The sequence below is a fragment of the Parasteatoda tepidariorum genome, chromosome 10 (assembly GCF_982258835.1).
Source record: "Parasteatoda tepidariorum strain Cologne lab strain chromosome 10, Ptep-v5.0, whole genome shotgun sequence".
Classification (NCBI taxonomy): Eukaryota; Metazoa; Arthropoda; class Arachnida; order Araneae; family Theridiidae; genus Parasteatoda; species Parasteatoda tepidariorum.
The window spans coordinates 49,099,492-49,126,024 of NC_141764.1; the positions used below are offsets into that span (position 1 = coordinate 49,099,492).

At 29.5% G+C, this 26,533-nt stretch overlaps 1 protein-coding gene across 1 annotated transcript in view; it reads right to left on the bottom strand.

The window, feature by feature from the left end:
- The window catches only part of LOC147802768 (uncharacterized), a gene marked incomplete at its 3' end in the record, with an annotated part of 41,212 nt that extends 15,020 nt beyond the window's left edge, over positions 1-26,192 (bottom strand). Inside the window, exons 1-5 of the mRNA XM_087152773.1 lie at positions 26,078-26,192; positions 19,032-19,071; positions 8,941-9,050; positions 5,717-5,792; positions 4,892-5,009 (exon numbers count right to left, since the gene is read on the bottom strand). Of these exons, the coding sequence (XP_087008899.1) occupies positions 4,892-5,009; positions 5,717-5,792; positions 8,941-9,050; positions 19,032-19,071; positions 26,078-26,128 (395 nt within the window). The remainder of the gene's footprint in view (positions 1-4,891; positions 5,010-5,716; positions 5,793-8,940; positions 9,051-19,031; positions 19,072-26,077) is intronic.
- Between the last annotated feature and the right edge of the window lie 341 nt (positions 26,193-26,533).

Sequence of the window (26,533 nt, forward strand, 5' to 3'; positions counted from 1 at the left end):
AAAAATTTTTTCTGTCAATAATTTGTTTGTCCCAAGAAAATGTGTCATTTTCCTGGCTACTTTTATTTAGTGGTTTATAACCAAAATAGATAGAGACAGCAATCAATATCTTATGTTAATAGATTGATTAGATACCCACCTAAATGAACATGTCTTGTTGCATGAATAAAGAACCAATTTTTGTGGCTCAAAATCTATATTAGTAGGTTTTTGTGTTGTCATTTTCCTGGCTTCTTGAAATCATTAATAACATAAACTATATAGATTTATCTTAGTTATTTTAGGAAATCCTGTTGTTTTCTGCAGAATGTAAACGTCTTAGGCCAAAATATTAAATTAAAGTAAAGTTATATGCTATAAAATGGCGAATTTGTCATTATCCTGGCTGTCATTTTCCTGGCTTATGAATTCCAGGACATTGAAGTGTTACCAGAAAGTTTTTTTAACTGCTAATACTGTAAGGAGGAAAAGCAAATATTAACCTAATACCAAGTTTATGTATGATTGTAATATGGTTGGATGTTATCAAAGTTATTTATTTATTTAATGATGGATTTATTCTGTACATATCAGCAACAATAAAAAAAATTTGATTCGTTCTACAGTGGATAAAAAGAATTAATTTAAGCAATTTATGATCCATCTAACATAAAAGCTTAAGTTGAGTTACTTACTATTAACTTAAAATGATTGTTTTTTTGAACTTCTAAGCTAATATGTCATTTTCCTGGCATTCAAGATTTGATGAATTTCTATTTTATTTTTTTTTCTCGAGAAAATGTCAATAAACTACATTGCTGTCGGTAAGATATTAATAAATGTAACTGAAGAAGTATACAAAAAAAATTTTAGATTATTTTAAAGACTTTAAATTTGAAGAAATTCTTAGGTCCGAATTGTCATGTTTAAAAAGAATCACCCATATATATTGCGTGCAGATAATAATGCATCCAGAATAGAATCTTAGTTGAAAAGGGAATATATTTTTCAAACGAAAAACACATCAAAGAGGTATACGAGAAGAAACGTACGATAAATAAAATAGCAAGCATTTTTATAATAAAACTATACGTTATATAAAGCGTGAAAAAACTTATTTTGAATGGTAGACCTATATCAAATAATATTTAATATTTTTTCATATATTTTGAATTAAGTATGTGTTTCAGCATAAGAAAACGACTTATCAGAAAATATAAAAGACATATTAATACATAGTTTTCTGAAAAAGAAAAAATTCGTTAATTGTATCTATCTATATATGACATTCCTGAAATACAACTGAGCATTCTAAAAACAATTAAGAGACAAACGGGAAAAAAATTATTTTATTAATCGTTATGACCCAATTAGCGCAGGTCTTCGAAATCTAATAAGTCATATCATTTGACCGAAGAAAGAAAAAGAATCTTCGTTGACAATATTGATAAATACTAATCCAATTATTACGGACTATACATAGGCCAATCACTCATTGAATCAGATAATAAGCTTCCAAAATATGTTAGAGTTCATTCTCTTTTTCCGCAGATAATCGAATTAGTCATTTATGTCAAAGCAGATTGTGGCTTTTAGAGAAAAAATCTGATTAAGAAAAATATAGAGATATTTTTTGCGCTAAAACATAAATATTTATGATATTGTTTTAAATTTTCCCTCAGGTATAGTAATATAAAATTGAGATATTGCTTTATATTCCTATTTTATTTTCACTTATGGGGCCTAGGGACACAGTCAGTTTTTGGTTTAACCACTGACTACAGAGAGGCTCCATCATGTTGGCGTGGCAGCGTATCCCCTGACGAAGTACTGTTTATGCTAACATGCGTATCTTTAAAATTTGTTTTATTTTTATTTAAATTCTTACATTTTTGTTTAAATATAATATCAATGTGATCTAGAAACTCCTAATTACTACTTGACCCCAAAATGTAGAAAAACATTATATGATTTATATCTACGGAAAAACAATGTGGAAAGATAAATATACAGGGTTATTCATAATTCCCTCCGCCTGTAAACGCCATTTTTCTTTACTACAACTGGCTTCAGTGGTACATGTTACTGCCATCTACCGGCAACTGTTTAAATTAAAACTTGAATGCTTTTAGAATAATTTCATATGTTCTTTTTTGCCATATTCGTCTTCGTTTTTCTTCTATAACACTTCGAAACCCCGGAGGGAATTATGAATAACCCTGTATGAATAATTAAAAATTATTTAAATTAAACAAGTGATTATGGTTAAAAAACATTCAAACATTAATTTCCCGATTACTAATTATTTTTAAAGGAGAATATCAATCAGTAGATTTAACTATATACCACAGGATTTAAAACAAAAATTTGCTTCAACACTGTAAACACAATTGGGTAAAATGTCTCTGATTATGATGTTGAACATTCCCAAGCATTGTGTGAAGTAGCACTTAATTTCGAGTTGACAGTAAATCGAGCACTAATATCCAATTTAAAGAGTGTAATTTAAATCTAATCACTTATAATAGAATTGGCTTGCACCAAATTCTCGCTTATTGACACAAATTGAGAATTATTGCTCTTCGAAAACTCTCGTTGCTGGTGTCTTGGGATATTCATCCACTTTTTGATGCACGTGGATAATTTTTTTTTAAATTTTTTTCCGCACATGCGCTGTATAAAGCAACTACTTCAATTACTCTTATCTGGCGCAGTTTTTATTATTTTTTTTTTTTAATTTTAAAGCAATAATTTCGTTATCAGTTTAAAATTGATTCAAACGCTTTGCTTAATTTTTTTAAATATTTAAGCTATAGCAAAAGTGGCGCTAAACCTAGTATATATTTCGGACATTTACCAAAGGTCGAGTCTTACTAGGTCTGGTTAAGTGCCATTGCTCGGTATAGATTTGCCCGGTATATCCCACACTGATGTTTTTTTAAGGTCAAGTGCCACTGCCCGGTATACATTTGCCCGGTATACCCTTCACTGATGCTTTTTTAAGGTTCAATTCCACTGCCCGGTATACATTTGCCCGGTATACCCTAAACTGATGTTTTTTTAAGGTCAAGTGTCACTGCCCGGTATACCCTACACTGATGTTTTTTTAAGGTCAAGTGCCACTGCCCGGTATACATTTGCCCGGTATACCCTACACTGATGTTTGTTCTAATCTATCGTCAGTAAGTATTAAAATATCGAATAAATGTAATTATATCCACGAATAAATTAATATCAAATCGGATGTAGATCGGAGCGACTAATTTGATTGTCAACATTCACCGGTGAAAGTCAACAACCACCGATTTCGGTCATTCACCGTAACATGCACATCATTTACATAATAACCTCATCAGGACAATTATTTCATACTTTGCCTAAATAGCATGTGGCATTTCAAAAAATAAAAGTAATTGGTTTTGTTGGCGATGATCTCGCAAGGCGACAAAGAATCATGCACAGTACAGGTAAGGAAGATGTTAACCTTGAAGGAAGTGTGGATGAATAACCCAAGGAACCCAGGTTGCTGACTCGCTTTTTTTATCAACAGAGTTGATAGTTTGTGGTTGCTTGTAATTTTTTGTGATTTAATTGAATGATTTGTTTATCATTGTATAAATATGTTTTTAATTATATATGCTTTTAATTCGATAATAAGGATAGTTATATTAGATTTTTAAATCTCTGCAATCTGTATTATGTGTTTTTATCATGAATAATTTCTATCAGCTTCCATTTCATTAAACCCTGTTCGACTTCGACGTCATATTTTCGTTATGCTACACGTAAATTTAATTAACAACTTAATTTTACTTTTATGAATTGGCAAAGCTTCAGCATTAGCTGCATTAGTGTTGTAGCTTTATCATTCTAAATAATTAATTCTTACTTTATGTTGTATTTATAAAAATGCATAAACTGATTCTTATATGGATCTTATTTCAATATAATTACAAATTTCGGAGCTACTGATTGCAAAACAAGGGGGCAGCTACTTTACACCAAGTAAGTCAATCGAAGATTTTTGGTGTAGTTGAGCTCTTGGTGAGATACCACTTAGATGTAAAATAATTGACCCATTCTATTTTTGGTGCTAAAATACACGAAAACTTTTTACATGGAATAAAAAAAAATTATGTTTGTAAGTTTAAAGTGCAGGGTTACCGATATGATTTATCCAATTAAAAAAACTGCTTTCTTATAAAATACACAACGTAAAATGAGATGAAATGCATGGAAATAAAAAAAAAATATACGAAGAATGGTGAACTCGGTGAAATACATGGAGAATAGTGAAATGCATGGAAAAAATACACGAAGAATGGTGAACATTGTGAAATACATGGAGAATAGTGAAATGCATGGAAAAGTACATAGACTCAACAATTTTCTGCTACATACTACAAATGTTAAATATGTGCCTTCATGGCCACTTGAAACATATTGCAATTGAAACCATTTCTGTCAAGCGTTCCATTGCAAGTTTCTTTCAATGCTTGTCGCGGAAGCAGAGATACATACCATCAGTGATGTTAGCATTGGAGTACAAAAAACTTTATGCTTTACAAGTAGAGATTGAGGCTCTTTTCCAAGTTGACATTATTCACTACAAGTTCATGCACACCAAACGCCAACAACACTTCAGGAACACATCACCGCTGCTGTGACAAGCTTTCAGAAACAAGATAATGAACGCATGGGCGTAGATGTTTCCTCTTTAGAATGTGTGTTAGGTGACCAAAAGTGCATGCATTGAACAATTGTAAAAAACTTAAAGCTTGATGAGTGTAAAAACTTGAAACTTGATCTTTCTATATATCACCTCTTTGTACCTCGTGAGCTTGTAAATAAACAGTTTTCTGAAGATAAATAAATCAGTTACGCTTGCCCAGTTTTCTTCCAAATAACTTACCCTTTTCCTGTTCTGATGACAAGAAACTGAGTCTCATTGGTGTGAGGAATGAATGAAATGCAAGTTTTTTCTTTAAAATCAGCTATAGCCTCTTTAATCATGGCCTTTTGCTTTGAATCTAAATTTGAATAAAATATTGTTTAAGTCAATGAAACTTTCGAAAATGCGTAATTTTTACAGATCCGCAATTAAGAAAATGGCTATATATTTTGAAACGAATTCCATATAAATATATCAGTCTACGGCCATTTTTAACTATATAATTAAAAGGTATGTCTAACCTAAAAGAAATGCATTGATTTTATTTGGATTACAGAACAATTGGAAAAAAAATTAGCTGGTTTTTGTTATGGTTTTAAACATTAGTATTTTAAACTGATTTTAACTCCTTTATTTTAATTTTCTTTTTTAAAAAAAAAACATGCTAATATTAATGAAAAAAATTGCTTCTTCCTTTTTTTATTACAGCACAAATTACTTTAAAACAAATTTCAAAATTATTTTAATCGCACAACTCTTTTATTTTCTGATGAGTTTAAAGTAATTTCTTAAAATATCACCAGAAAAAGGAGGGGGGAAGCAAATATGTCATTGCACACTATTTATTAAAAGTATTTTTTCTTAAAGACATCAATAGTGCTTTAATTTAAATCTTAAAATACAAGATTTCCTTAAAAATGACCTGAATTATTTTTTCAAAGCATTAATCAATAAGCAAAAGCATTTTATGCAGATAAATATTTCATTAAAATTCATTATAAGTTAAAATTTTCCTAATTAGTAGGTACAGTAAAAAAAACCTGATGGATAATAAATTAAACTTACTAAATTTTTCAGATAACTTGTAAGGTATAATGCCATCATCCCATAATCTTCTTGGATCACTTGTAGCACTCCTAAACTAAATAAAAAAAACAACCAAATTTTATTTTTAATAAGTATAAATTTTTCTCTGTGCTCTCCATTCTTCGAATTGTTTTCGCTGTTCTTTTTGGATCACTTTCCCATCAAATACATATTTTTTTTTAATGTTAGCTTTCAGCTAATGTTAGCTATGATTAGTGATGCACTTTTGCAGATGTTGTTGTTGCAGTTCATTTACGTCGCACTTGAGCTGCACAATGGGCTATTGGTGACGATACACTTTGAAAATAAATTCGCAAAAATAGGCAACACATAACATATAATTCTAAATTTCAGTGTTTGGAGATATAGCATTATGAAGTCCTTTTATTACATAAAAAACATATTGAACATATTAAAACCAAGAAAAAATAATATGATAAACTAGTAGGTAAAATGGAAACAGTATTCCAGAGGTTTAATCAAAAATTTAGAAATATCAATGAGCACCATCATGCAACAAAGCATAGAGGTGGAAACTTATAAAAATTCCCCTACATATACACAATTAATGTATGCATTAAAATAGGTTATAATAAATTGCATACGCAAGTAAAGTATGAAACATATAAAGTAAAATAAGCTCTCAACAGTTTGCTGTAAGTCAACGGGTCACAGACGGGTCAAGGCCGGGATAGCCTGGTCGGTAGGGCGCAGGGCCCGCGTCCGAGAGTTCGTGGGTTCGAACCCCGCCGGGTGAAGACTCCCCGTGTAGTTGGTGATTGATATACGTTAAAATTCTGTCAAGTCGCAAGCCCTCCATGTTCCCATAGCGAATCAATACCTCTGGGGGAGACCTATCGTTCTCTGATTCAGGTCAAAATTACGATCTGTGGATGAATGAATGGATGTATGAATGGGTCCACCTTATGAATAGCTGTGACGTATGATGTGGCAGAAGTCGAATTCTTGGCCATAGATGACGCCACTGAAAAACAAGAATAGCACACTCTGCCTTAAATTTGCTCGGTTTCACCAAGAAGGGTTTCCCGTGTGGCAAGTGGCATTAGAACCACCCAATCCAACGGGTCATACAGATTGACTGCTGAATTAGGCATTGGGCCAGACTTTCCTTCGTAAAGTATTTTCTATTACTAATTTGCATTCGCGTCACGTGGAGAGAAACCACGAAAACCTCCCAAAGTATGTCGAATAGGAAGAGGATTCTAACTCATGATCCGACTACCTCTGGAGGATACTTTACGTCAACACTGCTTAGTACAAGTGAGGAGCAGAAAACGAGTCGATGGGATTCAAACCTGGATCATCTTTTTAGGAGGCAAGTTCTCCACCCGATGAACCATTCCGGCTTCAACTAGCATCATTATTCACAAAACTGAATTACAATAAACTGATATAAGTATTTAATACTAGGAGGCTCCGCCCCCTGCTCGCTGGCGCTCGCCAACCCCCGGAACTACTTTCGCAATTCATTTCAGATTGCTTCGCAATCCAATGCTCGCTTTGCTCGCTCATTGGATACGTTCTTAACGTCTAGCTTTTGTATACTTTTTTGAATACTGAAGTTTCGAAAACTTTTCACTGTAGAAAATTCTAAACCAGTACATTTCAATATTAATTTGGAATTGCAAACAGTTCACATATTTTTCTTAATCACACTATTCCAAATTTCAGTTGTTGAGAAAAGTAACTGCTGTAAGTTTTGTTTCAAAGTCTTTCCTAGCCCTCTGGTGGGAAAGACTTTTTTTTTGGGGTGTGGTTTTCTTGGTTTTTTACAACACATGAAGTGCTAAAGCCCCTTCATGTGTTGTAAAACAATATGAAATAGTACTCTGCCACTGAAAGCCGGATGTAGAGCATCGGCTTTGATGAAGATAATTTTGTATTTTTAATTCCCTGAAGGGCGCCACCCTAATAATATGGAATTTGTAAAATAAATGTAGATATTTTTTATTGTTGATGAATCCCATCACTTTGTGTTTTCATCAGTGTTCAGAAGCAGAACAACTATAAGTTTTTTATTTTATCACAAAAAAATAAAATGTATAAAAAACAAAGAAAAGAGTAAGAAAATGAATATAGTCAAATTATAATATAGTATTTGTCAGTTAAAATAAAACTTTCTGTTTAAGTCATTGCTAACAATTCAAATTTATCCGAGGCAATTCTAAAGTATAAATTAAGGTAGTACTGTTAAGTTGAAACACAATATTTTTAGTTTTGATGTCAACAATACAATTCAATTTTTCACAAAAACGATTGTTTCCATTGTTAATTTCAATGTCAACAATTCAAATTTTTCTGAGTCAACTCTTAAACTCTAAATATTATTTTTTTTATGTACATATTTCTAAATGTCAGTATTCAACCACAAAAGAACTTAAAGTCCTCAAATTTAGCATGAAATTGTAAAATGCAATGAAAGAGGGTCATAGCAATAATGAAAGTAGAAGTAAAGCTAGTACTGTAAAATTAAAACAATATTTTTAATCAATGAGCCAAGTTCTTCAAGAAGCAGTTGTAGAAGTAGGTTGTTTATTTAAAACTTTTTATAGAATTTCTTTAAGAACACAATTGTTAATTTGGGCATTTGGCGATACAACACTTTTAGAATTGAAGGATTTGTTACGTCAAGCGCTCAGGTATCATAATTTTGATCTATTTGCTCCTCTATGTCATTTTGATTTATGTTGCTAAGTTAACTTTCAAAAAATTCTATGGCTGGCAACAGCATTTTTATTTTTTAAGTTGTTTATTTTTATTTCATTTAGAATTCGTTATTTTTTAGCGAATTGATTTTTAACCTAACAGAATTCTCTGCCGACTGTTTTCTCTATGAATGAAGAAAATATTTAACTGTTGTGAAAAGAATCTTATTTAGTTGTACAAAGTACTTCAGCCAAAATTTCGGAGCCACGTAAGAGAATTATATATTTTAGATCAGAAGCACATCATTAAAAGACAGAATGCCTTGGTGTTTTCAAAACAAAGCAAACGTTGCCACCGGCCGAAAAGAAATACAGCCAAAATTTGGGAGCCACGTAAGAGAAATATATATAATAGATTAAACATACGGCATTATCACGCTAAGCATGCATAGCTTCCTATATCATAAAGTTTTATTGAAACTTTTTAGAAAAGGATACCCAATTATAATTAAAAATGAAACAAAAATGCTAAAATACCTCATTCTTCAAATATATTTCTAGCTGAACCACTTCATCATCGACACCGTCATCCTCCAAAGTTAGTTTAATGTACTCACTAAATTGCAACTCGTCAGCAATGCTGAAATCTAGGAAAAAATAATGCATTAAAAATTCTAAAAATATGTAGTGTTCATGGAACACTCAACATATCAGATCATTTTTGAATGAAAATGTTTGAACGATCTCTAATAAAAAAAATTTATGATTCTTAAATTTCCGAATGTGTATTAAGTGTGCGTCATGCATCAAAATTCAATATAGCATTACCATGGGAAAAGCTTAATGCTATTTCTTTTGACAAAGCATACATTTTAAATTTTTTATAAGATACTTTTGTAATTCATACAGTTGTCTTAAATGTCCCTAGCTCCAGTAACTGTGACTTATTATGTTGTGGCTCTGTTAGCACATGGTTGTAGGAAAGGCTTAACTATTCCGAAAAATATATGTCTTAACTTTCCTGTATAATATGAAAAACTAGTGGGCTGTGCCCACTGCTCGCTGACGCTCGCCAATCCCCGAAAATTGCTACGCAATCTTAGGTACATTGCAAATGCGCAAAATTCTAAGAATTCAAAACAATCATTCAAATCCATATAAAAACTTTTTTTTTTAAAAAAAATTACATCTTTTCAGTAAGTACTAAGTCATTAAAATAAATTTGAATTCAAATAAAGGACATGTAATTCGTTTAACCTGTTAGAAAAGTGCTATAGTATAATTCGTGATATAAATCAAAAATCATCAAATAAATTCGTAATATATAAATTCGTGAAAAAAGCGCTTTCGACAAAATACTAAAATAGAGATCTATCGACAAAGACTACTCACTTCTGCCTAGCTTAATAGTATAAGATTGCCGCAGCTGATGCTCTCTGGTTATTTCAGTTTCCGTTTTTAAAAGCGCTATATGTTGAGCCACCTCAGCTAGATTTGGCATGTGACATTTTTAGCGGCAATCATTGGTCGATTCGCCGTGTAAGAGAAATAGTAACGTAAACAAAACAAAGCAAACGTTACCACCGGCGGAAAAGAAATACAGCCAAAATTTGGGAGCCACGTAAAAGAATTATATATATTAGATTCCCAAAATCTTTATTATCAGAGTTTAGATTTAGATTCAATGAAATTCACTGTTTTTTTAATACAATATCAAAAGTAAGCAATTTAATTGCATTGATTATTTCATTGTTTACAGTATGTTACATTAGTCACAAAAATGCAATGTTTTCTATTTTTAAACGAAACCGAAAAAAGTATGTTTCTCAAAACTTTTAATTTTCTCATATCTGTATCAAAGATACTTGAAAAATGCAAAATGTTTATTTAAGGTATAGTAGATGTAAAAAAAATTGGTGTGACTAACACAACAATTTAAAGATAACCAAAGATAACGCTTGGAAAACCTCTTAAGATGCTACAGTAACAATATACACAGCTGTAATATACTACAGGAAAGACATCAATGATTTAGAAACTCAAACCTTTGCAGTGATATCTTACATCAAAACTCTTTCTTGCCTGGAAGACAAGTTTAATTATAAAGGACTGAAAACAGAACTTGAGTTATGAAATAAAAATTTTTATTATATGGTCGGATGTAGCAGCAGTCCGTTTTAAAAGCCGCTATAACATGGCATTAATCACTACAAATCCTTTGTATTAAGAATGCGGCTTTACCGCAGAGTCTTATTATGCCAATTCTCATGATGGTGTAAGTGCAGCATGTAGGCATGTGTGAAAAAGAGTTTTACAATGCAAAATAATTGTAAGGACTACAAAAGAATTCTTCAATCAAGTTCATTTCTCTTTGAGTATACGGTGTATGCTAATATCTGCAAAAAGAATTTCAAAAATGGAGCAAAGGACAATAAGTTAGTAAGAAGTATCAAACATGTTTAAAGTCTACCTTCTGAAAGAAACAGATGAAGAATTTAACTGGCCAAAACCTGATGATATTCAGCTTATAAAAGCTAAAGTTTTTTAACAGCTCCAATTGAGTTAAAGAGAAGTCTTTCATTTACAACTTCAAATACTGATCGAAGAAAATTAATTGTACAACATGAAATATTCAAAAATTGAAAAAGTACTACAAATGTTATAAAGATTACTCACAATAAATATATTCGAATGTATGTCTTGCTTGTCATTTGATGGTTACGTGAGTAAGTGAAAGTAATATTTAAGAGCAAAAAATTGTTCTTCAATAAATATATAATATATTTCTAATAGTGTTCACCTTTTTTAAATATAGTAGCCAATTTTAAATGCCTGCTCAACTTTCAGAAAAATTTGCCTTATAATACAAGCATCATTTTTCAGTGTTGAAAAACTGTTAAATTAGTTGTTGAAAAACTATCTTTTAATAGTAATTTTGTTTCAAATTCTTGGTAGAAATTATACATTTATACGACACACATTGTAAATCCACAAGCATATTTATAAATTATTTTTTAATTTTTAAGTTTGAAGTAAAAAGATTTGTAAAATAAGCTCTGAAAGTTACGTTAAGTCACTACGAAAGGACTCCTTCACACTCATGTGTGACGTTGAGTTTAGGTAACTAGCTAAATCTGATCCCAAAATTTATTCAGTCAGATAATAAACATAAGAGTAATAAACCACATGACCAGAGAGAATATTTCTGTATCGTGATCTGACACGCCAACTGCAATTGCCAAGGAGCCAAATTGATTTTAAACGTGAAAATTTAAAGAAAAAAACATGTAGATGTTTGCTTGGGGATGGCTACGAGTTATGCTCTTCGAGATACTTATTTTTTAGCATCCCTTTCTGTAATGTTTATTTTTAGTCCGCTACCCGGAACAAAACTTGGCGATTATTCTGCCAAAGATTACGATACGGAAATCACCCCTGATTGGATATAACTATGCGATTAACAAAGAAATGCAATCAGGACTAATAGTCCACCTACAACCACTAATTTTAATTCATGTTTTAAAGTTAAACATTATAGATATTCTGAAAAGATTTAAAGTTCCATATTTCAGAAGTATTTATTCCAAACTAAAATTAAAAATTTTAGTTCCTTTGAAACTGTTACATGAATATTTTGTTGAAGCAATATAATATTTGTTACGTGAATATTTGTTACATTGTTATAATGAAACAATATAGTATTTGTTTATACAATTAACATTACTGTTTATACAATTTATATATTCAATTCACTGTCAAAAAAGACATTAAAAAAAACATTTTGGTTAGATTATGAAAAACAAGAAATTTATGAAGAAACAAGATCAATTACAAAAATTTTTATTATTATTTTTGAACAAAGAGAGACTGGGTTTTGATTTTAAGGGTTAAAAATTGTTTTGCATGAAATTAAAACAATGTGACACTAATAAATGATTATGTTTTTAATTGACTGTTATATTTTACAGATGTATTAAATCACATTTCTGTTAAATTATTGACGATAATTTGGTGAGATTAGACCCAGACTGTTAGACTGTTTGCTGACAGTCATGTTAAGAAAATTCTTACATTTTAATAAAGTTATAAAATACTAAAGTTACAGTTTTTATGGAATATTACTGGGTAATATTTGAAACTTAACTGTTCAAAAGATTTCACATTTGTAAGATGTAATAATTTTTTAAACAAAAACGGAAGGGTAAAGTATACTCAAAACAAATTTTCAGGTGAATATTTAATAAGCATTTGCTAGTAACACATGTTTAGGGACCTCAAGCTATTCGAAAGCGTCGACATCTAAACTAGGCGATTTCCTGAATACAACCGAATTCTCTTCATATTATTAAATGGAAAGATAGGTATAGAGAGACTGGTTTGTTTCCTTACTGGTTTGTCCAAATACTTAACGCTGCTTGAAAGAGATGGAATACTGTATTTCCCGTCTTGTATCGGACATCTGAGATTTCAATGTATTCATAAGATTAATCAAATGAGCGAATTGAGAAAGGAAAATTAGTAACTGCAATTATTCAAACAACATGAAAGCGTCTATTCAAAATTTTAGAAACTCCAGATTTATCCTAATTATAAAGTCAGCTTGTTTTGGCAATGAGGTCAGGATTTATATCTGAAATATTGACTCAGTAGGATACGTTTGCTTCTAATGCTTATAACATCGTTTTATACATTACGGATTAATAATACAGTAAATATAAGTGATTTAAGTGAAAAAACTCAAAAATTTAAATAAAACGTCACAATTTTATTATAACTTTTTAGCTTTTTATCAATAATTTTGTTTAACATTATCTTTTCAATTGTAAATAAAAAGTCCTCCATGAAAGCAAATTTTTCCCAATACTTGATCCGGGAGTTCCCTAGCCTTCTGCATTGGGTTCAAAATTACAAGGTTACGGAGTTGAGCATTAGTAATAGTAGACCTAAAACATTAGGTTACGCCGGTTACATAAAGGAGATTGCTCAATGATGGTTATAAAAAAAATTTTAATAAAGAGCTGTGGAGGATCAGGAGATAGAGCATTTGATTTCCAAAGCGGTGACCCGGGCTCGAATCCCAGCGATGGCTGGTCGATATGAATGCCACACCCTGCTCGCACCAACCACAGTGCTGGCGTTAAAAACCTCAGTGGTAGACAGATTATGGATTAGAATCCCCTTGCCGTCTGGCTAACTGTGGGAGGTTTTCGAGATGTTCCACTCCTTGTAACACAAAAGCTGGTTAGTTCCATCAAAATATCTGCCATGAAGAATAGTTTTTCCCAATACTGGCTAGTTTGAAAATTACAAAGCTACGTGGTAACTCAGAATTGAGTAGCCAGTTTAAAGCAGGTTATTAAATTAAATGAAATAAAATTGAAATAGAAATATAGATCTAGTCGGGTCGTAAATTCAGTTTTTATTTTATAAGTAACGATGCATTTAAAGTAAAAATTTTATGTAAAAAAAAAACTACTTTTTGAAATAAAATATTAGGAAACTTTCAATTAATGCATTTGTATTTAAACTTTAACTTTTAACATAACACCTATATTTTAAGTATAATACCTAGTGTACAATAAATGGTACACTAGGTAAATACCCGTTCTTCGCACGGAGTGAATTCTATCTCATTAGTATAAAGATAAAACACTTGAAATGATGCTAGTATCACTTGAAAAGTATCACTTGAAATGATGCTATTGCAGTATCAAGTGATTTTCTCCAATACATATCCCTTTCGAGGGAACCGTAAAACACTCCAAGTATTAATATTGAAACCGCTTAGTATTGGTGCTGTTTTAATAATCACCAAATGTATCAATATAATATTTTATACCTATATTAGCATGTTCGGTATTTATTACGTAACCCATCAACAGTTGAGTTTTGTGAAAATACATTTGTCAGTGACAGCCATCTAAAGCAGAATTTTTTTAAAAAAAAGAAGTAGAATTCCTTTTAGAATTTGATAAGGATTTTAAAGCATGACCATTTCGCTATCTAATCTTTAATTTACCGGTGAAATAGTATTTATAGATAGTGGTGGAACGAAGTTCCTTTAATTGTAATTCATTAAAATATTAATACACTATCTTTGCTACGAATGAAAAAAAAATATTTTCTGAAACTACGAAAAACTCGTTGTAGAACTCTTGTCAACACCACACCAATTACCATAATACCAGTAGTGTTATGATAATTATTACCGTCAGTATTACATAATAATTAAGCTTCATCTGCGAATGGTGATTTTCTACGAACGAACAAATTTCCTATAAACATTAGGACGAACTACCTAAACGAATTTCCTATGAACATTTTCTCCTTTAACCTTGCTTTTTTTCATAAAGCTTATTTTATTTTATTTCAAATAATGCATATTATCAATTTTAATGAAGCGTTAGTGTCAATAATAACATGACGCTTTTTTACAGTTCACCAACATTAATAACTATCACTAGCAATTAATACATATTATCAATTTTAATAAAGCATTAGTTTCAATATTAGCATGTCGCTTTTTTATAGCTCGCCAACATGAATAACTCTATCGCTAACAATTAATACATATTATCAATTTTAATAAAGCATTAGTGTCAATAATAACATGACGCTTTATTACAGCTCACCAACATGAATAACTATCACTAACAATTAATACATATTATCAATTTTAATAAAGCATTAGTGTCAATAATAACATGACGCTTTTTTACAGCTCACCAACATGAATAACTATCACTAACAATTAATACATATTATCAATTTTAATAAAGCATTAGTGTCAATAATAACATGACGCTTTTTTACAGCTCACCAACATGAATAACTATCACTAACAATTAATACTTATCATCAATTTTAATAAAGCATTAGTGTCAATAATAACATGACGCTTTTTTACAACTCACCAACATGAATAACTATCACTAACAATTAATACATATTATCAATTTTAATAAAGCATTAGTGTCAATAATAACATGACGCTTTTTTACAACTCACCAACATGAATAACTCTATCACTAACAATTAATACTTATCATCAATTTTAATAAAGCATTAGCGTCAATAATAACATGACGCTTATTTGCAACTCACCAACATGAATAACTATCACTACTCCATTATTTTCGCGCTATGGTGTATAAGTTTTTTCTTATATATTAATTAACATATTACCAACATTAATTCAGCATCATTGTCTTCAATGGTAATATGACGATTTTTGACAGTTCTTCTAGACAAATAAATATCTTTATTCCATTACTTTTGCTTTCTAGTACATAGCTTATTTCTTTTATTTCAATATGCATATATTATCTAAATTATTTGAGCATCATTAGCGTCATTAAAAATATGGCGAAATTAAGCTAGAAATTTTCATTAATGTTATCCTTGAAATATGTGATAAATTTACTCGTCTATTGTTAAATTTAAAACAATGGCTAACGTTTCACTTTTCACTCATTCCGCTCGAACGGTTCGGGGTAAAATGTTCTAATGCCGACAGTGAGTTTCCTCGTGCTTCAATCTATTTGTTTTCATTGATTTCAGTCGGATGGCTTAGTTTATAAAGGACACACACACCCACGCATACACAGACAAACATATATTTTCATAAATATAGATTTAACGAAAATCCTTATAAAAACTACTCCTTTCTGTTCCTTGGTAGCAAAAAATATTATTGATGATAAATGAAAATTGAAAGACAAACTTAGATAGACCTTCAAAATAAAGTCAGTTTCGATGTTTATTACATGCGACTTCTTGACAAGTGATTTATTAAATTTCAATCGCATTTTGTTTTGTTTTTTCTTTCCCTAAATAATAATTTTTAACACTTGGTGGGTATAATTCTTTATTTTTGGTTTTGATAAGAATTTTTAAAGCGCATATTAAATGCGTTCTTTACGAAGCGTATTTGCTTCGACGTTAAATCCGAGCAACAAACTATGCAATAATAATTTGATTATCTAAAGTAGAAGTAAGTTTGTTTTCTGTACATGATTATAACATTCTAATTTATATCTGAAGCATGATAAAAAATTTTAGACTTTATATATAAAAAATAATTGTTACTTATTTAGCATTCTATTTATCTATTAATAAACTGTTTTATAAGATACTTAATTAAAAAGAAGAAATGTTTAATTTATTAAAACAAGTTTTCAGTATAATATTTTAATTTAAAACTTCATTTTATACAATATTTCAAAACGTTAAATTGGTGTATACTAAATAATTCAATTTAAACTTTTATTTTAACTTTTCTCATAACCTCATCAATTCACCAAAGTAACAAAAGAACATAGCATTTTCTACATTTTATTTTTAACAGAAATCACCATTCACCATCAAATATGCTGTAAAATAATCATTGACTAACTTTCAATCATTGACCAACAACTTCCAACAACTGCAATAAGTCTTACAGTCTAGATCAGGGATGGGCAAACTACGGCCCGCCGGAAGATTTTATCCGGCCCGCGGATTGAATTTTTATTTGCCGATCAGTGGCAAATATAAACAATATGCATCCACTTTCTTGTCGACTATGTTTAAAATTATTTTTGTTTTTCCTTTTTTAACAAAGAACTGATGACATTTTTACTTTCTCTATTTTTGTTCTACAAAACATAAATTAATGGAAATAGTTAGCACAGACAGCTTCAATTGGTAAAATGTTGAAGGCAGAAGTTCTTTATAGAATAGCCGTAGATTGGTTCCAACTAGCATTTGTCTTTCTCGAGGAGCTGACTTGTGGAATTTAATAAAGGTAAATTGTACTTCACATTTGGCAGACTGCGCATTTTACGCTCCAAAGAGCGGACAATCTAACAATCATCTGAAGCAGTTGTTTCTAAATATGCCAAAGTTTTACAAATCATTACCAAAAGCTAGTTTCCAAAATTTAATATTTCATGCCCAGAAAATCAGTACTATGTTTGCTTAATCTTATATATGTGAACAAGAGTTTTCAACTATGAACCTTAGAAAAAATCATTTCAGAAGTAGGCTAACAGAAAAGCCTTATTCCTTAAAATAAGCACATCTCACTTCGAACCTTAATATAAGGAACTTTAAAAAATGAAATCGCAATTTCCGTCATCTCACTAAATATTTAAATTAAATCTTGTATATCGCTTTTTTTTTTTTTTAAATTTTGAAATTTTTACTTGGCCCACCAAGCATTTTTTTCCTTGATTTTTGGCCCTTGAAAAAAAAAGTTTGCCCATCCCTGGTCTAGATTATGAGTAAATAATGCGATGCTTACATAAGCAATTTATTTTATAACTTCAACTTTACATAAATAATTTATTTTATAACTTTAACTTTTTATAAACAATTTATTTTATAAAGAAAAAAAACTTTAATTGCGAATTTCCCCTTGAAAAGTCATTAGTCTTACACAAGTCGTATAAGTTTATCGTAGTTGGAGTTATTTCAGTTATTAAAAGAATATTAGGCTTTCGCAAGCAAATAACATGTAGCATAGTTTTACTTAATTTGAGCATAACTGTTTGCACTTAAATTATAAATAAATAAAAAATTCTTTTTAAAATATTTTTACTATTTTCTAAAAAACAAATAATAATTATTGATAAATCAATAGATTTAAAATGCTATTATAGAATATTTTGAGATTTCTAAATAAATTTAGTAAAAAAATATTTTAAAACTTATTTTAAAGCTTATTTTAACACCCAATCCAAAACCTTTCAATAAAGTATTAATATAAATTATCCGCGATTAGTTTAAATATTTTTAATCAGTAAAAAGAATTTACAGCGATTCAAGTTTTATTTTATGCAGTGGGCTGCACCCCCTGCTCGCTAACGCTCGCCAACCCCCAAAAATTGCTACGCAATCTTATATGGTTTGCTTTGCAAACCAAGGTCGCTTCGCTCGCTACTAACTTAAGTACATTACAAATGCACAAAATTCTAAGAATTCAAAACAATTATTCAAATCCATATAAAAACTTTTTTTTAAAAAAAAATTACATCTTTTTAGTAAAAACTAAGTCATTAAAATAAATTTGAATTCAAATAAATGACATGTAAGTCGCGAAACCTTTTAAAAATGTGCTATAGTATAATTCGTGATATAAATCAAAAATCGTCAAATAAATTCGTAAAAATAAGCGCTTTCGACAAAATACTAAAATAGAGATCTATCGACAAAGACTACTCACTTCTGCCTAGCTTAACAGTATGAGATTGTCGCAGCTGATGCTCTCCGGTTATTTCAGTTTCCGTTTTTAAAATCGCTATATGTTGAGCCACCTCAGCTAGATTTGGCATGTAACATTTTTAGTGGCAATCATTGGTCGATTCGCCGTGTAAGAGAAATAGTAACGTAAAGAATCAAAGCAAACGTTACCACCGGCGGAAAAGAAATACAGCCAAAATTTGGGAGCCACGTAAAAGAATTATATATATTAGATTACAAAAAATGAAAAACGTCATAAGTTACATATATTCTTTTTATTGTATAGACAATAAAATAAATTCAATTGAAAACTTAACCTAAATGCAAAAATAAATTAATTAAAAATTAAATTGACTTTAATTTAAGACAAAATCGAAAATTATAAGATGCAGAAAATGTAAACTTACCTGAGTTCAAATCTTCCACTGATGTTTCTCCACCCACACACTGTAAAAAAGGAAAACATGAAGCAATAAAAAATTTAATTAAAAACTAAAACAATGATTAACAAATACTTTGTAGTTTATTTGATCGATAGTTAATTCGTGAGCATCATTCTCTTCTCTACAAAAGATATGAGGAGTAGAGATAAGATATGAATAATAGAGATCTCGCTGCTCTGCATAAGATATATGTAGAGCAGTGTTATTAAAAACCAAATTAATTAAATTTGCTAACAAACTTGATAAATATTAAAAAAAAATTGTTAAAAACTAGAAAGCGCCACAAATTCAAACAAAAGGTTGATTTTATTTTTTTAACGAATTTTAAAATTATTTGCTTGAAATTGGTTCAAGATTTATTGTCAAAATTGGTTCAAAATATTTCAAAACGTTATGGATAGATTAACATTTTTTTAAATCCTTTATTTTACATTTTTTGGAAGTTTTTTAAGCCGAAATAGCCTGGTCGGTAGGGCACTGGGCCCATGTCTGAGAGTTCGTGGGTTCGTACCTCGCAGGCCGAAGACTCCCCGTGTAGTAAAATGGTGACTGATGCACGTTAAATCTGTCGAGTCGCAAAGTCTTCCATGTTCCCATAACAAATCAATACCTCTGGGGGTACTGGATTGGAGACCGATCGTTCTCCGATCCAGGTTAAAAATTACGATCAGTGGATGAATGAATGGATGTATGAATGGGTCCGCCCTATAAACGGATGTGACATATGATGCGGCAGAAGGCGAATTCTTGACCTTAGATGGCTCCCCTGAAAAGCAAGAAACGCACACTTTACCTTAAATTTGCTCGGTTTCACCATGCAGGCTTGCTAGTGTGGCAAGTAGCATTAGAAACAACAGCAACATAAAAGTTTTTCTACCTTTAAATTAGCTTTTTTTCGTGTCTATAAGGATAAAATTTTGCAATCAAATTCTTTCGGACTAATAATGCTTAACGTTAACCATTGTTTATACTACAATGTGCAATGTTCCACGACCTTGAAAGTTTGCATTACAGCTGTTTTTATAAATGTTAACTAAAGAAGCAACCGATTCTGATAGATCTTTCCGATAGGAATAGTATTAATTTAAACGAATTTTATCGGTAGAAACACGTAAATCCTTTAAATTTAAAATATGAAAAAGTTCGAATCCACTTTGGTAAAGATAAAAAGAAGCACCAACTTGGCTTACTAATTCGTATGCTTAACTACCGAACCTATTATAACCCTTCCATGTAATTTTCCTTTCTCATATTTGTTGTAAACAAATATTCATCTTTTTATTCTCAAAAGATGCAGTAGAAGTTTTCATACATTTAAAAACTATGGAAAATTTCATTACGGTTTGAGAGTTTACTCTTAAATATAAGATAGATATTTTTATGAATTTAAATATTTTAAACTGTTTTTTCTTCCAGAAATGCTTCGTAACAAGCAATAAAAAAATAATGATTGTCATTTCCCATGCTTTGTATACATTGGCGCATCATTTAAATGATAGACCATTCTTAAGTAAGACTTTTTATTCTTGTGGTATAAAACTTTGAAAGCTATTTTTTTTTCCTCTCTTATTAAGTCAGCTGTTTAACGACGGCTCTAAAATAAAATATATCAGTCTCTTTGAGCCGTGATGGCTCAGGGGATAGAGCGCTTGCCAAAACGATGACGACCACCATATTTCCCAGACTTAAATTTTATCAATCTTTCCGTTCGCCGAGCTTTTCGAGCCGTGATGGATCAAGGGATAGAGCGCGCGTCTTCCAATGAGGTAAACCAAGTTTACCTCATTGGGTAACTCGGTATAGGTAACTCGGTAACCGGGTAACTTGATATTTGTTGTAAACGGTCTCAAAACCGTAAAGGTAAAAACACTCTTTATCATAAATTTTACGATTGGTTGGTACAGTTGCCGGTTATTTTACCGTAATTTTAGAATGATAATTCAAACACTGTTCAAATAAACTATTCATTTAATTATTATCTATTCTTCAGTAAAAGTGTTATATTATTATAAAGTACATTTAACATAGACTATTTTTAATTTAAAAACGATGCCAAATTTAATGATTTGGTAAAACCACTAGCAAATGGTGAAAACAGTCTGCCTTAGTCTTGGTGATGCTTAAACATAGGCTTTACCTACGAAACTTTACTGACAAAAACAGAACGTCATAGGTCAAGTAGAATTCATCGTAATTTTTATCGCCAATATAAATTTTTATCACATTCCAACTAATTAGAGAGCTCAAAAATGTATTGTATCTCTATATCTAATGCCAGTAAAAGTTATGTTTGTTTTCTGAATTACGGATGCAGAATTTATCATCGTTTTATCCACAAATAGAATTTTTTTTAATCAAACTTTTAAACACTTTCCGAAAATCTAGATAGCAACAGCATTAATCACTGAATGTTATATTTAAAAGTTAGTTCTTCTTATAATTCTTATTTCTATTATATTATTTCCTTATATTCTTCTCTTTATATAATTTCTTATAAATAAAATAAATCTTGTTTGGTTCCAGTTCTACACTGTAAAAAATCCCAGATTAAATTACAGTAAAATATACCTGATACCGATGCTTTTAACCATAAATTTTCATGGAACAAAAAATCTGACATACCGTAATTTTTATAGTAATATTTATTGTAAAATCACTGAATCACTGTAGTTGTATAATTATTACTGCAAAATATACGGAATAAAATTTTATGTAAAGTTGTTTTTACTGATGAAGCACACAGGGTGCCAGTATTTTCTTACCGATATTTAATCCGGAATTTTTAGCAGTGTAATAACTTGTTTATCAAGTTCTCTAAACTTAGGGAAAACTTTCATGTAAGTTCTTTGTGTTCTCTGTTTGTTAAGTGTAATGAAAACTTCTGAAAAAGAATCAAACTCAAGCAGTCTTAGTTTCCAAAGGCTTCAAATATTGAAAAACTCTTTGAAGTTTTTCAAATATTCGATAACCAAATCAATATTTTAAATAAACTTCAAAGCATGGTTGTTTAAAAGCAAACTGAATTTTTTTTTACCGAAACATAGTGGGTTGTTTTTAACAAATAAAGATTCTGAAAACTCTAGACTTATTTTTTGGCTTTAGATTATATATATATAGATCAGTATTCAAAACTGTTTTCAATTGTTTATTGTTTTCAAAAAGCTTCAGAAAAATTATTTGCAATCTAAATCGTTCCTTTATACCTTACATTCTGTTTAAGAAATATTAAAAATAGAAGAAAAGATTTTTTTCGTGTCTTTAATTTTATAAAGAATGAATGTTGAGTTAGGTCATGAGAGAGATTCAAAGTTTGAGCCCCTTAATGTTAATTTTATTTTTTGCGAATTTTACCATAGCTCGAGATTTTTTTAAGCGAAATAACTTTTCATACAATTATATAATTCTATGTCAAAAATAAGTTTAATAAATATTTATTATTTTTAATTATTTTATTTAATAATATTCAAATTGCGTCAAAAATATCCCGTTAATGCCAAGCTTATCATTTTTAAATCATCATAAAATTCAAATATCCGCATTGCATAAGTCAGTAAAAGTAAAACCAAAAGATTAATAGGAAATAAAGAAACCAATTCTGAAGCATTAGTTAAAAAATATTAACCATTGTTTATTTTTTAATAATTAATGTTAGCAAATTATATTTATATTAATAAAAAGTAATTTAATCTGCTCAGCACCTTATTTTTATAAATTGTATGAGTTTCATTTTATAAGTAAGAACCGTTTTGTAGTGGAATAAGTGATTTAACTGTATTTAAGAATTGATAACAATAACTGTATGATAATAGCTGTATTTGATTGAATAATAATAACTGTATTTAAGAATGTAAATTGTATCAGAAACTAAAATACTAATATTTATTCACTTTTTAACATAGTCACCAAAAACATTGAAATATTTGTCAAGTTGTTGCTCCAGTTTTTGAATAACGTCAACAAAGCACTTCATAAATCCAAATTTGTCTTCGACTCAACACAGCCTGACTGAGATTATTATTGTAAAATTTCAACTTAATCTAGCATACACACTGCAAAATTCGCAAATACATAAGTTCCTTAAAAATTATACATAAAACTTCATGTTATATAAATTTACGTAGAATTTTATTGATTACAAATAAAGTGAAATAAATCCCTCTGTAGTAAAGTCTGTAATAGAGCAACTGAAAAAATTCTTTACTTTTTTGTTCTTTGATGTTTTCTCTTAATTCTGTTTTTTAATATTCATTTGAAGCAAGTTAAGAGATGTTTTAAAAAAGAATCTCAACAATTTCCCCCCAATTTTTTGTTTCCTTCTTTTAAAATCAAAAGATCACTTAAATGAAAAATAATCTATAAAAATTATAGTGATCTGCAGCTCTCTCTGCCATGCATTTCTGCTTCCGGAATCACAATGAATAAAATATTGTCTTTGAATCATATTTAAAAACATTGCGGTACAAATAAAACATCTAAATCGAAAAATTATTGTGGTATAAAGATAAGTTTAAAGTATATTATTCCTTAAGCTAAATATACGTTTCTTATTGGCATTAATGGAAACAATTCAACTTTTCTTTCCTCCACCTGATTTAGCATTCTCATTTATTTCTATTACAACTTATTTATTTTTCTAAAAGCAATTGTACTCCTATTCTCTAAACAGTTGTTTACCATGAACTGAAACTTACACCCAATTAGGTACATAAAACTATCTAATTAGCTATAAAAAATCCAGAAGAATGAAAGCATCGGACACAAACAAACACATAAAGTTTTTCTCTTGAAGATATCAGACTGTTTAGGAAATATCCATTTAGCTAACAAGGAAAGCTTTTTAAGTAATTGATCTAAATTGACTGGCATACATAGAAATGAAAAGGCTACTTGATTAAGGGTTGGGGGGAATCATTGGATTCTAAGTATATTTCCTCATTCTATCAGCGATTCTCTTGTATTGAACTAAATTTGAACTTGGTTTTATAAAAACAAAGTATAACTTGATTTAAATTGAAAAGAAAGTGTAACCTTGAATTAATGTGAACCTTGAATATAATTATAAATTAGATACTGTTGATGCATCGTCATTTTAATATAATAAAATGTAAAAATAATTCAGTTATTATTTATGAATTATAAATTCATATTATAATCTTTTACTTTTCATTAACACTATATTTGTACATTTTGTAAACGTTATTTTGCATCGACATTATTTTAAAATTAACTTCTAAGGTATAACTATATAAGGTATAAATAGTTGATAAATATTTGTCTATTTAACTGATATACTGATGTTAGTATAAACGTAATTTTGAAGTCTAAACGAATTATTTTAAATTTTTTAATTAATATTTTGATTATTTCTTTTTAAAATGGTCATCTTTTACATTAGTATTTTATTTAATGTTCAATTTTTGCTCAATCATTTTACAATTGGAGAATTTTTTAAGATTCCATAGTTTCTAATTAAACATACACTGTTGGAAATTTCTCGGAAGAAATGGTTAAATAACAATTGATTGCATGCCTATTTTACCATATTTAATCAACACAGTCAAATAACCGTAAATGAAATGGTAATCAAACTGTTAAGTGTAAGAAAAACTGTTTATTAACTGCTTTCACCTAATACGGTTAAACAACCAGAATTTTATCGAACCAACTAGAACCACCTAATGAAGCTACTTAGCTCTTCGCTACTGCGTACATATAATAGCCGAGCGGGCTCATCTGTCAATCACATGACCATTAGAGCTGGAGTTCGAGTCCTAGTGTTGACACTACAATATTTTCTCCATTCCATTCAACACGTGAAGAATTCCCAGTGTCCGGTACTCTCCAATGACTATTCACTTACGAAAAGCCGAGTTTCTATGTCTAGTTAAAAAATTATTACGTTTTAAAAAAATGCTAGTTATAAATGGTTAAAAAACCGTATAGTTTTGTACGATATTTTTGCAAATGGTTATAATATCAAAAAGGAAATAAATTTTCTTTTCCGTAAACTTAATGGTTAATCGGATGGACAGACAGCTGCCAGTTATATTACCGTAATTTTAGAAGGAAAATTTTAACAGTGTATGTAAACTCAAATTTAAGGAATGGAAATTTATAATACGTCAAAATTAATTTTTATACATTATTTTTCAATAATTAAACGCTTCGTTTGCTTTTAAATTTCTTTAATTTTTTTACGTTACTATTGTTGTAATAAAACCAAAACAAATTAAAGTGCGAATTACATTTACACAATAAACAAACATTTATAAATATCTTTATCAAAAACATTAAATTATGGAATTCAAAGAATAAAAAAAAATTAGTTCTTACTAATTTGGGACAAATATTCAATTTTTTTTTCTTCATTAATGAAAAATGAACAATAAAAACATTTAATCAGAATTTATGCATGAATATCCGTTGCTCTGAGTAAAACGGGATCTTTTCCTCGAATGAAACAAAAATTAAAATATTTTTTTAACTACTTTTGTTAACAAAGGGAAAGAAAACTCTGGAAGTTAATTTCGGAATTTAATTTATTTTTTTCTAATCATTCAGAATGGAAATAAACAAGTCTAGAAAAATTTCTATCTATTTAATCAAACTTTTTTTCATACGTTTTATGTGATGCACGTCATACAATTATTATAAATACTAAATACGACTACTAAATATGATATTGATGAAATATAAGTTCTTCACCTTTTAAGTAATTCGGATGAAAATTCATGAAGTTATCATATTCAACGGTAATAAATGAGTTTATTCAATAGATTTTTTTACTATCGATTTTATTTTTACTTCTGCTTTTCTGATTTTCTCAACTTTTTAAAAATAATTATATGTCTTCAATTATTATCACAAAAATGAATTCGTCGGAGAAACAAGCTTTTCCAAAATTAAAGCTGGCTTGTTGGTTGGTTTAAATCTAAAAGCATCTAAAATAAAGAGCAGCCATATTTTCTTTAAAAATATAAATTTGAGCAATATAAAGATTTTTAACTTACATAAAATCCCAGAATACTTAATGCCAAAGTCCATACTGATGTTATTTGCATGATAGAAAATTACAATTACAATAATACAATTTTTACACACTTCTATTAAACATTTAAAGCATTAACTAACAATTGATCTGAATAATTTTTGAAACTTAACCTAACGCAATCAGATAGTTAAAAGTAGGTTAAATATTTTTCATCCATTAGTTCCAATGAAATCTTTTATCAATTATACATTTTCCAAAACAACATTAAAGTTGCCACGTGTTTACTGCACTCATTTGGAATCAATTAAAAATGTGTATTATGGAACCGATTGGCTATTGATTGATTGGAAAAATAACTATTTTATTTTTCATGAAATTTTAGTGTATGTGGTGCTGAAATTTCAAATTTATTTACTTATTTTCATCTTTTTTAACAAATGAGTATAATTTAGCTTTTTGTTATAATACTTTTACT